Source organism: Natrix helvetica (assembly GCF_964273705.1).
Source record: "Natrix helvetica genome assembly, chromosome: 4".
Taxonomy (NCBI): Eukaryota; Metazoa; Chordata; class Lepidosauria; order Squamata; family Natricidae; genus Natrix; species Natrix helvetica.
The window spans coordinates 74,099,035-74,114,575 of NC_138550.1; the positions used below are offsets into that span (position 1 = coordinate 74,099,035).

At 38.1% G+C, this 15,541-nt stretch overlaps 1 protein-coding gene across 2 annotated transcripts in view; it reads right to left on the reverse strand.

Annotated features, from left to right (window-relative positions):
* Positions 1-3,569: 3,569 nt before the first annotated feature.
* The window catches only part of RALGAPA2 (Ral GTPase activating protein catalytic subunit alpha 2), a 192,922-nt gene continuing 180,950 nt past the window's right edge, over positions 3,570-15,541 (reverse strand). For both annotated transcript variants that reach the window (XM_081950241.1, XM_081950242.1), the window contains 2 exons: positions 12,811-12,932; positions 3,570-3,609 (listed from right to left, as the gene is read on the reverse strand). In XM_081950241.1, coding sequence (XP_081806367.1) covers positions 3,605-3,609; positions 12,811-12,932 — 127 coding nt within the window. In that variant the 3' untranslated portion in view covers positions 3,570-3,604. The remainder of the gene's footprint in view (positions 3,610-12,810; positions 12,933-15,541) is intronic.

The window sequence follows — 15,541 nt, forward strand, 5'->3', positions numbered from 1 at the left end:
CAATCTACTGACATACTAAGAGAGGAGCAGTTTTGCTCCCAACACTATCTCCCAACAGTGGCACTTATTGCCACTATAGCTGAATCCAGCTAGTTTGCTCCTGGCCATCCTCTTCTTTTTCTTTACATTTTTCTCAGGATCAGAGCCTTTTCTAGGGATCTAAGTCTTTTTACAATGTGTCTGAAGTAAGATAATTTGAGCCTGACCATTTGTACCTTGACTAAGAATCTGCATTAATTTGTTAAATAATTATAATGTACTTGCTAAGAATCAATATGAATTCGAGAGCACATAATCAACCAATTATTGGTATTATTGATTCTTATCTATCTTATGTTATTAAATTTTATCTTGGCATTTAAATTATTGATTATATATTGCTGCTGCTTTTTTGTTGTTGTTGTTTGACAAATTACTGTGAATCCATAGGTAAAGATAAAAGTTTCCCTTGTTCAACTCTAGGGGTGGTGCTTATCTCCGTTTCTTGGTTGAGGGAGCCAGCATTGTCTGAAGACCTTCTATGCCACATGGCCAGCATGACTATATGCCAAAGGCGCATGGAACCCTGTTACCTTCCCACTAAAGTGATACCTATTTATCTACTCACATTTGCATGCTTTCGAACTCCTAGTGAAAGTGATTATTGCTTTTGAACAAGCCTATTATTGATCACCATGATGGCCAATGTTGCAGGTATCCAGTTTCTTCTTAACCTATGTATCACATTGGCTGTCCTGTAGGTTCGACATTATTTATGGCATTTGGGCCACCTGGTTACAGCCTACATATTTCAATTATTTCAGATAAGCAGGGAAGTGTTTTTGCTATTACTGCTCTTTATACATGTGTGAGGAACAGAGATTGTGAAGAAATACTAAAACAGACTATTTAATTCTGCTCTTCTGAGGATTCATCTCTAACCTACTCTACTTTCTTATCAGATGTTCTACAGTTAAACTACCTTTATTTCAGTTACTGTGAAAGCAAATGGAATGGAGATTTATGTTGTGAAATGTTTGCTGGTGAAGAAATTGGGCTATTTCCACCAAAAGTTATTTTGGGACCAAATTCTCTGTAGGTATACAAATACAAATATGTGAATGTGTAAATGATATTAAAGCACAATTCAAGGCTAGTAGTCTGCTGCTAGTTCTTTTGAAAATTTTTTTATCCTGAAACCTCTTTGTTGCAGATGTATTAATTTAAGCAATTTAAAATGGAATACTATTTTTGTTTGAACATTTAGATATTTCATAGAATTAGAAGGATAATTTCAATTCAATCTAGTAAATGTAAGTTGAGTGATAGAGAGTTAAAACAATACTTTTCTTGAGGAAACTCAAGCAAAGCTCATTCAAAAATCTGGCAAGAAAAGTTCAACAAATATGGAAAATATTGCAGGACAAATAAGGAAAGATGGTCACAAATGAGACATTCCATTCAGTCATAAAACAGGTCAGTCACATAATTTCACGGTCTTTTTTGGAGCAGTTGTTAAGTGACTTCAGTGGTCGTTAAGTGAACCAATGCTTTGCACTGGGTGCAATTTTTGCTGAAAAACAGGAATAAATGCTGGCTTTTGGCAAAACCATCATAAAAAGCAGATGTGACAGTGGGACCCTGCAAATGGCTGCGAACGCAGCTCAGTTGCTGAGTGCTGTTTGGTCACATGATTACAGGGAGCGGGGGACTATTGGAACTTAGAACCTCAGTCATAAGTAGACCCAGGTAGGTCCATTGCAAGTCAAAGACTGCCTGTATTTCAAAAGCAAACATTTAATCAGTCAGGATTTTCTTGTGTCATGTTAATAGGGAGGGGTGGATTAATCTGTTCAATTTGATTTTGCCTGGTTTCTCATTTTTTCAAACTTAGCGCCACAGTCTCGTGTTTAATTCAACTATCCTTTTTCATAGTTCATATGTAAAGGTTCTCATACACATTTACATAATACTATATTTTTCCTAATGAACACACTTACACATTGTGCTTTCCTTTCATAATGCACTTTTGTACTGTTTTCACTGATATAAACAGTTTCCACACATTTTGAAATATTACTTCATTCTGTTTTGGAAAATGCAAATACATTTTCCCATTTGATTAATGTGTATGAAAAAGTTGCAGAATTAAGAAATAAATGCAAGTAATATAGCCCTGTTATATAAATATTTCACCGATATGGCACAATTTTCAGCTGCTCAGGTTTTTTTCTCATCGTTAGGAATGGAATCTTGTTCATATTCCTTTATCACTATATAGAAAAGAATAGTGCAAATACTATTCCCATAAAATAATTCAAATGTTTTAGTGAGAGATTATTATAGCAAGAGGCAGATAGAATGCATTTTTGCCTGGTGCAAACTATGTAAACCATTAAAAACATATTTGGTTGGAAAGTATGTCTCGACATCATTCATCTTTGAATAATAAAAGACACAGTCTCCAAATAAAATATTAGGAAATTGTATGATTTAAATGGAATCACTTCCAAGGAAGGCGAGCAAAGTTAAATCGATGAAACATTTATATCTAATAGATATGTTACTCCTTGAAACATAAATGGCTTCCTTTCCTTAGGGACCGTTCATCATAGAAATTTGCTAAATGAGTATGTAACTCTGATACAGAAGGCTAGTTTTCAGTTGATGCAGAGATATAATGCAGACTCATTGACCAACCTGAAGAGCTGGCCATTTAGGCAAGCTGTTCTTTGAAAACTCAGTTCTCTTTATCCGCAGGCTGGTTTTGCAAGAGTTAAATCAACGTCCCAGCAACCCAGTGAGTGCATCTATCCAGCAATGCTCTGCTGCCCAGCAGCTTCCTTCTTCCTTTTCAGGATTGCACTGAAATTGCCCAAACAAGCAGAACCAAGCAGACTGCAAAGGTCACACCTGGCGTGTGGCCAGCTTGCTCTCCGGCTCCAAAACTGTACCCCCAATTGCCAGGTTCAGGGCAGCCTATGTTTTCCCTCTTTTGTTTCCCTTTTCTTCCCCCAGCTGTTCCATTCATAGGCCCAAGCTCAGCAATCTGCCCTTCCCAGAAAAAGAGCCCCTTATTAAGCTGAGCTAACTCAAAGGGCCACCACAGCACGTGCCACTCCTTATCGGCACCATCTCAAGATCCTATTCCATGGTGCTTAGGCAACAAAAAAAGTAAATGGTTTTAACTCCCATTGGCTCCCCTACAGCAATTCAAACAAAAGTGCAAAGCAACAAAGACATTTTCCACCATGGCAGGTGTTGGTGTCAAATTCTGCCTGAAGCAAACAGGCGCAAGAAAAAGAAAGACGAAAGAAAGAGGAAGAAAAAGAGAGAGAGAAAGAAAATAAGGAAGGGAGAGGGTTTTCTAACAAAGCTTAGACCTTCAGGCCCAGAGGGCTACGAATAATATTCTTCCTAGTACTCCTTAGCGAACCAGACATAAACAAGAACCATTTGATCTCAGAACAAACCCAGTGGAAAAGCAAGAGACCAATCAAAATTAAATGACAGCTATTTCAGCTTCATGCAAGCAACAGAAGGAATCTAGTTAGTAAATTGAGAATGACGCCATGTGAGCAAACTCTTACCTTTCTCAATTACCGTAACGAGATCATTACATATTTTAATCTAAAGGGAAAGAACACAAATGTATGTAAATATGGGAATAGTGCAGCTGCTGCTCTGATGACAGTCTTATACATACATTATTACAGAGTTATTAGAGGAGGACACATTGGAAATAAACCTAATGAGCATCAGCAATATTATGAAATAAGATGCAGATAGTAATAATTCTACAATGCTGTTTTTGCTTACTTGAATACATTGTCTAACATAATTTATTAAAAGCTTGAAAATTGTACCTGGAGTTATCAGGCAGATAGAGTAGAATATTTGTATATTCAGCTTTATTACAATCTTCCCCCAAAACTCAGAGTAATGTTTTTCTTTATACAAGTTGTGAACTTGTAAATAAATATTTAGAATAAATGGATATCGCCCAATTAAACAAACAAATCCCTCCTTACTGTTTTGTTTTTACAGAATGGTGGAAGTTTGTATTTTTGACAAATATGATAGAATATTGTTGTACTTGTTATATTTTCCCATCCCAATTTTTAAAGGTTTTACAGGTGGTCCTCGAGTTACGAATGTAATGGAGTCTGCCCATTCCATTAGTAACTCGAGGATTCGTGGGAGTAAATCTCATACCGTGAACATGATCGCTTCCTTTTGCTCACGCATTCTGTAATCAAATGCATGACTCATTAAGTGCACAAGGTGTCTTGGGGTGGGAAAGGCCATGAGGAGGGAGGGGGCTAGTGATGGAACAGGCCACCTGCTTCAGACCATTCAAGGCCTCCCCGACCCACAGATACCTCATTCTCCATCTCTGGGGTCCCCACAATTGTTCCCCTCTATTCTGCCACGCCAGGTCACTTACCTGATGAAGTTCTTGTCTCCTCTCCAGCTTGTTTCTTTGCCTGCTCTCTCCTTTTTCATCGCCAAAACCTTCCTCAAGCAGTTTGGCGGCAAGAAAGGAGGCATGGAAGGGCACACATGCCCTTCTGGGCCTTTCTTACTGCTGAAGCACTTGAGGACAACGTTGGTGATGAAAAATGAGGCCCAGAAGGAGTGCCTGTGAAGACCTGGAGGGAGGGGGTGAATAGGCAGGGCGAATGTTGCAGAGCCTCTGCAGTTATTCATAAAGGTGAACAACTGCCGTGGTGCTGCAGTATTACTAATTTCAGGATTTGTTCGTAAACCCTAGGGAGTGCTTATCGCGTAACTTCGAACGTTCACTAAGGGAACGTTTGTAGCCCTGGGATTACCTATATAAACTAGGTTTTATACTAAACAATTAATTCAGAAAGAAGTGTTTCTTTACCACTTGATTTTTGAACATGCCCCATGACATACAATAACTTTTAGGATTCTGAATTTTGATGAGCTAGCAAATCATTCAAGGGACGTAGCTTGGCCCTCTGATAATCTTATGATATGGGAAGTTATATAGAGAGTTTAGAAGATTAATAAAATACATAATGTAGCACACAATCACATTCCCCATACTTTTTATTTCTCTAGCTCATCATTTTCAATCTTTTGGATTATTAGCAAATCTACTCTTCAGAGCACAGATGGCAAAACATTACAGTGTATCAAAATGATTACTCTTTTGCTCATGATGTTATAAATATGATGTTATAAAGATATCAAGGCAGGAGTGAGACATCTTTAACTCTCAAAGGAATGAAGTATGAGGGGAACTGGTTGATATCCTTTTGTAATTTAATAATCCTAATATATTGACTGAAGAACCATTTGGCAAATCAAATGGCCATCAACTCAAAGCCCATCAACAACAGTACAGAAGATCTAAAATTTCCCCCCCTTTTTTGCCAATTTTGTCCTGGTCTCTTTGCAAACCCTCCACTGGTGGAGGATAGTTAATAACCAGGTTCTCATCTACACAGTAGGAATTAATGGCTCCCATAGTTCTTCTTTATCCAATACTACCAACTGCAGTTCAGCAACAGCACAACGAAAGATTTACTTATTTGATTTTGCAGATGAAATTCCTTTATCATGAGTCTCTGCACCAAAGCATTAATAAAAATTAGGTAACAATGGTTCTGGAATACAAGCTTTAAGACAGGAACTGGGATAGGCAACTGCCCATTGCTATTGTTGCATGTAGGTATCTTCATGCAACATCTAAAATTAATACCAAAAGCCTCTGATCCATGATCTCTCTTCTTCAGAAGCTTACTCCATCAAAGAATTGTAGAACTGAAAGCTGATTCAAAGTTTACATTTAAGATTTTTCAAGGTGAGTGTTTCTGTGTGTGTACACACAGAATATATATATACTGTATGTTGTAAACCTGAACACTGATCCGTTGCAACTAACAGGCCTGGTCCTCAGCTAATATGTTCTGCACAGGTATACTATAAGTTACATATAATTCCTTTACAAAAGTTACGTTAGTCAGTTATCTTGTACTACCAAGCAGCCTATTTGGTGAGACCCTATTGTAAACATATGGTTGATTGTAATAAATTCTATTATTTGTGCCTGTATTATGCTTTTTGCATATGACAATATAGTATTAACCTTTTAAAAATACTCTTTCCTATCTTCCAAATTATTAGCCTGCATATGAATGAGCCGTTCTTGTTCTTGTTGCTGACAAGATGTGTCTCTTGTCTGGCTGCTGGGCCAGGTTGGGCTTGCTTTCGGCCGTGGGGGAAAAAAAATCGGCTGTGGGAGAAAAAAAAAGAGAGCCAAAAGCAGTCCCTGAGCTACAAGCATGTCCTTTGCCTTTGCTGCTTCCTGCAGCCAATCCGGGCATGCCTTGTCAGCAATTGGATAAAGACACCAAAGGCCAGTTTCTGGTGAAGCACAGGGCAACAGGGGGTCAAAAAGGCATAGATGGGGAGGAAGCTAGGTAACTGGGGGGAGTTGAAGTGCCTTTGTGGTTATAAGTGTGTTTGGGCTGCCCCGTATCTGAAGTTCGATCATATATTGGGGGTGCTGGAACAGTCATAACTTTGGGCACAAGTTGTAAGTTCCTTAAGAGCTGCTTAACTCATTCCTTGCATCAGACTTCACACAAAAAGAAACAATAGCCCAGCCCAGGGGTCACCAACTTTTCGGACATCAGAGACAACTAAATTCATAATTTTAAATCCCGCAGACCACTAATATGATTTCCCTAATGACCGGCTGGGTGGGCGTGGCCAACTCGATGCACTCATGTTGAGGGGGCACCTTGCCAGCCTCTACTCACCACTCCTCACCTGCCCATCCGGGCTCCTTAGGGCCCCAACAGGAAGCAGTTGCCGGAGCTAAGCAGCCACCATGACAAAGAGTTTGAAAAACAGCTGGCTCAATTCAAATTGGATCTGACTGAGAAGGAGGCTCAGCAGAAGCACCTCACTGAGGACTACGTGCACAGGCTTTCCAAGCAGAGGGAAGACCTGCAGGAGTGCAAGGCCAGGTACCGGCACCTAGAGGCTCAGTGGGTTGAGATGGTCAGCCAGTTCCAGGCCATGATGCTGTCCCACTGGAACAAGGCCCTCTTCACCACCAGCAGCACTTCCCTCCAGCCTTCGCCCAAAGCCCCACACCAGGAGGCTGAAGCAGACGCCCAAGTCGGAATTTCTGCCTCCCTCTGACCAGAAGGGGAAGACTCTTTGCAGCAACACGAAGATTCATTCCACATATTTGGCCCAGGGGCACAGTTTGAGGACCTCTGATTTAGTGCAATATAAAAAAGGCAAACAATTTTTCTGTGGACCAAAATGTTCTCGTGGATCACCAGTGGTCCATGGACCACTGGTTGGTGACTGTTGGCCCAGCCTACCAAAAACATAATTGTAAAAGATGGACTAAATATAAAAATTAAAATAAGCAAGAAAATGGAAAGAAAACACCTGTTTGATCTTGATGAATATAAATCACCAGGACTTGATGGATTACATGCCAGAGTTCTAAAGGAGCTGGCCGATATTATTTCAGAACCATTGTACCACATCTTTCAAAAATTCTGGCGCACTAGAGAACTAACAGGATCGGAAAAGAGTTGATGTGGTTCCCATCGTCAAAAGTGTGTGTGTGTGGGGGGGGGGGGAAACAGTCCCAGGAAATTACACACCAATCAATACTTGGGAAGATATTGGAAAAGGTAATAAAAAAACAGATTTGTGAGTATCTAGAACAGGGGTGTCAAACTTGTAGGCCCCAGGGCGGATGCGTCACGTGCCAGTCTCGCCCACCCCCTGTTTAGCGAAGGGGAAAAAAGCCATGATACATCACGTGATGACAACGTGATGATGCACGTTTGTCAAACTAGAAACTAGATTATGATTAAGCACAATTAGGGGAGTGAAATGATATAGTTCCCAACACCTCTATCAGAGTGGCAACAAGAAATTACATTTAGTATACAGACTTTAGTATCACAGAAAACAGTATGCTACAGATGTAGGACTGGATAAAATGTTAGGAGGCAACACAATAAAGCTGATATTTAGTTACCCTTTTTGTCCCAACATGGCATGGAACTATATAGTAATAAATGTTAGTAAGGACTAGGATCAGGGTGGGGCCGAATTTTGTCTAAATATGATACCGACTGTTCTAATCACTTTGTGGGAGATGTATAATGAAAATTAGATGGGTGATATTTTGCTATATCTCATGAATCTCTTGGTAGCTTTCAACACCATTAACCACAGCATCCTGGCTTGTCTTGTGGGCACAGGGCTTTGCGGGAGGGCATCCTTTCAGAAGATGGTGGTGGAGGATGTCTCTGACATCTCAGGTTTCTGTCTTGCCTTCTTTGCTTTTTAACATCTACATGAATCCAATAACACAGGTCATTTAGGGCTTTGATAGAGAATGCCATCAATATACTAATGCAGCTCTATTGTTTCTTAAATCTAATTGTGAGAAAACAATCACTATCCTTGAATGTTGCTTAGATTTAATAATGATCTGGGTAAGGGAGAACAAGCTGAAAATAAATTCAAGTAAGATTAGACAACCCATGACCTGTTCAGTCAGAGATATTTCCTTTCCAGATTCCTCAATGCCTTCAATAATGGCATTGCTTCTAATGCACTTTAAAAATAAAAAATCAAGCCTTAAAAATTCAAGGACATATTCAGAGATGTATCTGTCTTGAAAGTCTGAATGGTACAATTTGCTGATGCCACCTCGCCACCACCTCACCTCCATCATCTAGCCATGGCCATCTCGCCTCGGGACATCTCAGCCAGGCCAACACACTGTGGGGAACAACTTGCTGAAATCCTGGCCCTTCCACTCTGGTTTCCCAAGCCGGCCTGGTTTAAGGAAAGCAAAAGTTCCAGCTATCCTCTAAAGGCTCACTTTCCAGCAGCCATCAGCAAATAGCAGGCTAAGTGGGAGTTATTGTCCCATGCACACATATAGTACACACACCATTCCGAGTTTGGGGCCTTTTATCTGCATCCAAACTGGATCCTGACGGTTCCCAGGCAGGGAAGGGGGCAAGCAAGGACAGTGGTAGGACCACTACACCTGGAACAGTGACTCCCACTTAGTCCACCTTTCCCGGTGTGTGTGCGTGCGCGCCCGTGCACTGGAAAGTGAGGTGAGGAAGTCTTTGGGGGAATGCAGGTGGGCCACGGGAAAGTTATTGTTCCAGGCTTCAGTCTTTGCAGCGATGGCTGTCGGGAGTCAGTCACCCTATTACCGTCTCTGCTTGCCCCTCTCCTCGCCTGGGAGCCATCAGGGTCCAGCTCAGCATGCTGAAGGAGAGGTTCTTTTTCCCAAGCCTGGGCACAATTGGCAGCTTGCCAGCTTAGATGCTGATAAAAGTCCCCAAACTTGGAATGATGGGTGTCTGTGTATATGTGGGGAACAATGAGTCCCACATATTTGCCTTTTGCTGTTTGGAGGGAGTTGCCCTGTCACTATCCCTGCTTCATTCTCTTCCTGCCTTGGAGCTGTCAGGGCAGCACACCAAAGGAGAGGTCCTCCCCTAGTCTGGGCAAGAGTGCCAGCTTGGATGCAGATAAAAGTCCCTATCTCAGAATGGTGTGTGCGTGCAAGCACACGGAATCATGACTCTTCCTTAGCCTGCCTTTACAGGGGGACTCTGGAAAGTGAGGCAAGGGAACCTTCGAAGGAGGAGTGGGAAACTTTGCCTCTCTTAAGCTGGGTCAGCTTTGAAAACCAGGCAGAAGGCTCAGGCTTGTAATGAGTTCTCCTGGTGGCAAGTTGGCTGGGTGAGGTGTCCTGTGACAAGGTGCCAGTGCCAGGGCCAAGTTGTCACAGACCTCTTGAAAGTAGCCCATATTGAACTGTATAGCCAAATGAAGTATCAGGATTTTCCCCTAGGAAATCTGTTATGACATTTGTATGTCATAATATGTTTTATAAAATTTGTCAAATTTCATTTTTTTAATGGGAATAATGGATCCCAGATTTTGGTTGCATACTGCAAATTAGCCTATTTGAGGTATCTTGATTACAAAAGATTTTATATTAAAGTGCACCATTTCACCCTGTTAAAGATTACAGACATGAAAGTTTTAGTAATATATGGCTAGAGATGCTGTTGGTAAGGAGACTGGACTCAAACACTGAGATAACCCCTGATTTGATGAGGTTGCACTCTTCCTGCATGTACAAGTTTTTCGTTTGGGACCACTCTAAACTTGCAACTTATTCCTCCTCCCGCTTTTCTCTTTCTATTTTTTAAATTCTCTCTATTGCATTTTTTAAATGTAATTTTTTAGTATTTCAAATTTGCTAAACTTGTTTTGTTTTAGTCCCTTTTTCTTTCCTTATCAACATGTATAAAACACATATATCCTTATTCATTCATACACATACCCCCCCCCCCAGTAATAACATAATGTAGATTAATATAAAGTTATTTAGATTAGGACATACATCATTATTGGAAAATAAATATCTCGATATATGTTTTTTCCTTAATTTCTAAATTTCATTTCAAATGTTCTACTTAATTTTGAAAAAGTCAAATAATAATATGTGTAATATTAATATTCACAACTATAATATTGGTAGAAAATCTACTTTCTCTTATCTATATACATTATTTTAAGACATATAATTGAACATTAAGAATCTAAGTATATTATATAAATATCACTGTTGAAAGAACATATTTCATTTAATTTGAACCTGTACTTCCATTTATTCTTTATTACTTTTGTCAGCCAATCTTCAATTCCATATTAATCAAGGCATTCCATTATTCAATTCAATCCAAGTTTATTATATCTTTTTTTAAATCAACAATTGTAAAATAATTTCATTCTTGCGTTCATGCAATTTCAGTAACCTGTTGAAGAGCAAAAACCTAGTCTGACATCCTCTGCCCAGCATAAAACTGCACTGACCTTTCCAAATTTTGTCCATTCTAGTGCTTGTATTCCTTCAACCAAAATTCTATCAGACATTTTCCCAGCTACACTTAATAGGTTTCTCTGTAGTTTTTGCATTTTTTCTAGCACAAGGGAATACAGCATGGACACACCATAAGTACACTTGATCTTAGCCAAAAGGCTGAGGACCAATGACATGCCATAAATAAATCACATCCATATTTTAACTTTTTCCCAATTACATCACTTGTACCTGCAGTCTTACCATTAAGCATGGTGAATATTCTCTCACTGTATTTAACAATGCTGGTTGAAAGGGAGAGAGATTTGATTGGCTCATTAAATTGAATTTTATGAGATTTACTGCCCTCCATTTAAACTGACTAATTAACTTTCATATCTAAATTGCTGGGAATGTTTTCTCCCCTTCATTACATGCATGAATTCCAGAATGTCCAACTAGAATTATGTATAAATCACATGTATGTATATACATTTCAGCTAGATGCAGGCTGAATCTCAGTTCTCCATAATCTAGGTACGCTGTTTCATAAAATTTAACTTTCATGAATGGATTTTTATAATGTATTCTTTGTAATCATTCTACTACTATTGTTACATAAACAGTTCAGTTGTTCACAATGCTCAAACCATGTTGTTCTATAAAATTATGAAACTCTTTCATAAAACAATGACAAATAATCTGTGTTTGATAGAATATATAAATAACATATACAAATCAATTCACAGCTGCACATTTTAATAGAGAAAAGATTAATCAAAGCTTTATTTATAAGCTTGCCTAGTGTTGTTTAGTATTCCAGTTCAACAAAGATCAATAGAGGCCATTCCCGTCTCTTGACGCCTCTCCAGGAAACAGAGGTGCGATTATGTAAATAGCACTAGTTCCTCTATACTTCTGCCAGCTTGCTTATCTCCAAAGCCTTCTGCCTGCTGCCATTGGCGACCAATACAGTATGTGCATCTATCCCATATCTCTTAACAAAGCTCGGGAAGTACAGCCAGTCATGTTAAACCGTGATGCATGCCTGGTTTTATTTGTAAAGTGATTCATTTCAATACCTTTAATCTCTGTTGTATTTAGTTCATATATAAAAAATAGCTGATCAGTTAGAATAAGAAAGAAAACAGATGCATCCAGACATTCACTGGTGCTAGGGATAATCCATTGACTTAACAATGCAACACAGCATTGCAATATAATTAGGAAATGTCAGTGTCAGAAGATGGACATTGACTATACGGAATAAAGGAATGTTCTTCTAGAACGGCACCTGGTTGGTTTGCTATTCTTTGCAAGACAGCAGTAAATCATAAATTCAAAATAAAACAATTATGTTTTAAACACTACATAATAATTAAATAAATTTATCTCATAATAAAAACAGGGTTGCAATAAATCAAACATCTAAGCACTGATATTGCCTGACAAAACATTGCATTTATCTTGCACTCTCCTAGCCTAATCTCCATTTAACATTACTAGCAATGGCTCCTACTGTGAGGGAGTGCTTTTTTATAAGAATGCACTGATTCACAAATAGCTTTTGCACAACGTATTCTCAGCTCAGCAAGAAGTCTACACTCTTGAATGAACCAGAACACATTAGTGAGAGAAAGTTCATTAACCTTGCTAGATTCAGAGGGTTAACATGATACTGAAAAAAGGAATTGAGTGAAAAGCTCTGTTGCAAAACAAATTAAAATGAATGTCATCATTCCTTTTGATATTCATTAGCTAATTCACAGGGAAAGTGGGTCTTTAAAAAAAAATGCAGCTATTTATCAGTGAAAAACAGGTGTACACCTGCTGTTTAAGTTGTTCTTAGTGATGATAATGATAATAATAGTAATAATAATAGTAACTGCAGTACTAATAAATACAATATAGAGACTTACCGCATCCACTACGGGAGTAACTGGGAGAGGGGGAGAAAACCTGAGCAGCAAAATCTTCAAATGACAGTAATTCTTTATGATTCCGGATTATTTCATCAAGATATATTGCTCTTTCCTCATAACTGTTGGAAATAGGCTAAGGAAATACATTCTGTTACCAAGCCTTAGCTATTCAACTTTGTATTTAATAAATAACATACGGAAAGAAAAGTGTACCACAGATGCTATGGTATATTTCCAAAGCCACAGAATTCTAAGTGTTGCAGTAATTAACATTTAGATTTTTTCACATAAATGTAATAGATTCAGTATTAAGCAAATTATAGTATTACAAACACTGGTTTTCAAATTAAATATAATGGATCTTTATCAGTGATAAATTGATAAATTAAAATTATATAATAATGAGGAAAAGTGTTATAGTAGATATATACATGTAGACATACTCTACCTTAATATGAATATAGACATGCACATACATTTGAGATATGACACGAAAAGAATTAGAAATGTTAATTATTTAAATTAAGAATATATATAGCTATCAATTATATTCTTAAAATATGCTAATGTTTCATACCTGAGATTTTCCAGAAATACTGGCTAGTCAATCTTGAAAATAGTCAAAATTTTAAAATAGAACATGTAGTTTTAGTTTTAAGCATCAAAATTAAAGATGTTGCCTTTAATTAAAAATCAGCAACCTGGAACACACCCCATATAAATGCATAATCAAAAGCCAGTCACCAATAAAGCTTACAAGCATAACAAGCAGAAGCAACTTTCCAGCTGTCTTAACAGGACCCCTGCTTGTGATATCTTTTCATGGGGAAGACAGCAAATCTCTCTCTTTGTGTGCAATTTCTAATTTCTTTGACGATGAGTATAGTATTTTGTACATATCTGGTGCTGACAAATTTATCTTATATTGGACTTTATGACTTCAGTGGTTAGTCATTATGTGGTCAATCAATAATCACATATATTGCTATTCAGATTGAAAATATGTTTTCAATTGTATCCATTTTTTAAAAAATATATGAGAAAATTGCTTACTTTTATATGACTCCTTCAGGGGTTGGAGCAAATAATAAATCCTTTACTACACTCTTATCTGTTATTTGCTACTCCTTAATATTTTACAAATGTGTTACTTGCATAGCACATTTCACTTTAAAAATACAACAGAAGCAACTTGTAAGCACTTTCTAAGAGGACAAATAACTTCTTTCTTGGTCATTATTACTGAAATCAACTGATTATCATATAAAACAAAACAAGGTGAACATGGTTTTTAAAGGTTTTTTTTCATATCTCTGTGTCATTATTGTGCAGGGATAGAAACTAACTTCACACTGCATACCTGTTTATTTTCATCCATTCCTCTGGTTTATTTAGTTCCCATTCCTAGGTATTGTTAGATATGCATTTCTGTTATATGCTGAATTGCTGATGACTGGATGCCAAACTTCCTAGGAGAGAGAGCCATGCGCCTAGAACCTATTCTAAAGGGACTGACGGATGCCATTCACTTCTCATTATGAACATACTTATTCTGCCTGGTGCTTGGCTGTTGCTAGGGATCTCAATTCCACACTGACACAGCAAGTGCTGGTCCTGAACAGCAGGATGTTAGGCCTGAGTGGCCGTCTGGTGCACAGACTTTCTGACACTAAGCTGGCATGTGCTGGCGCAGCAGGGGAAAGCCAAGGCGTGACAAATTACTGAAAGAGCTAAGCTAAACTTATGGTTGAAAACCACCTGAGCCTGTGGACCACTGTGGGCTTGCCATCTCTTCTCAATTCCTTTCCCCTTTCCCCTTTAAGGTCCATGGTTTCTATGTGGCCTCACTTTTGTGGAAGCAGTTAAAATAAACATTGCTTCCGTGCTATGTCTATAAACATAGTAAATGGGAGAGAAGGCATAACAATTTGGGAGGAAGGCGGGGATGCTTGCATATCAGAAAGTCTGATTAGCCAATTATTTTAAACAATGAAATCAATAATAGTACTTCAGAGGAGGATAAATATTCACCCAATAATAACTGCCAATGATTAGCAACAACATCTGGAAATTATTATAGATTTGCAAAATAATATCCCCTCCCCTGCCCTGGACATACACCAGGATAGGCAAAGATGCCCTTCAGTGGAGTTAATGTCATAAACTGCCAAGCTCTATACCAAGTAGTTTTCTTGGTAGCTATGTGGAAGTGTTATTGCTACTGCCCTCTGATTTACATTTACATTTCTCAGTCTAACATTCAACGGTTGTATTTCCTAGTTAACTTTCATCAAACTAAATTCTGCTCTGCTTAGGCAGTTTCAAAATCTACTAAGATCAGCTAAGTATTTCCAGTGGTAAATTATATAAATAATAATAAACATATTTTAAAAGTTTCCTTAAGTGTAATATGGGGAAATTTTCTTATTAGACGGTAATTAGAGAATAAGTTTAAATCAGTATTTCCTGCATATTGAAAAGGTAAGACTGTAAAAAATACAGCTACATTTACTAACAGTGAAGCCAACAAAATTTAAAATTCCTGTTCATTTTTTATCCTAATTTTAGATAATTTATAGTATTAGGTTATTCTAGGTGAAGTAGTTAGTAGGTATTAAGACATAGCATAATAAAGTTTAGTTTCCTTTCATTTTAATTAAGCCAATAAATGTTAAAATTTTAAGGGAAAGTAAGATTTCAGTGTATTTGGTGTAATAGTTAAGATACC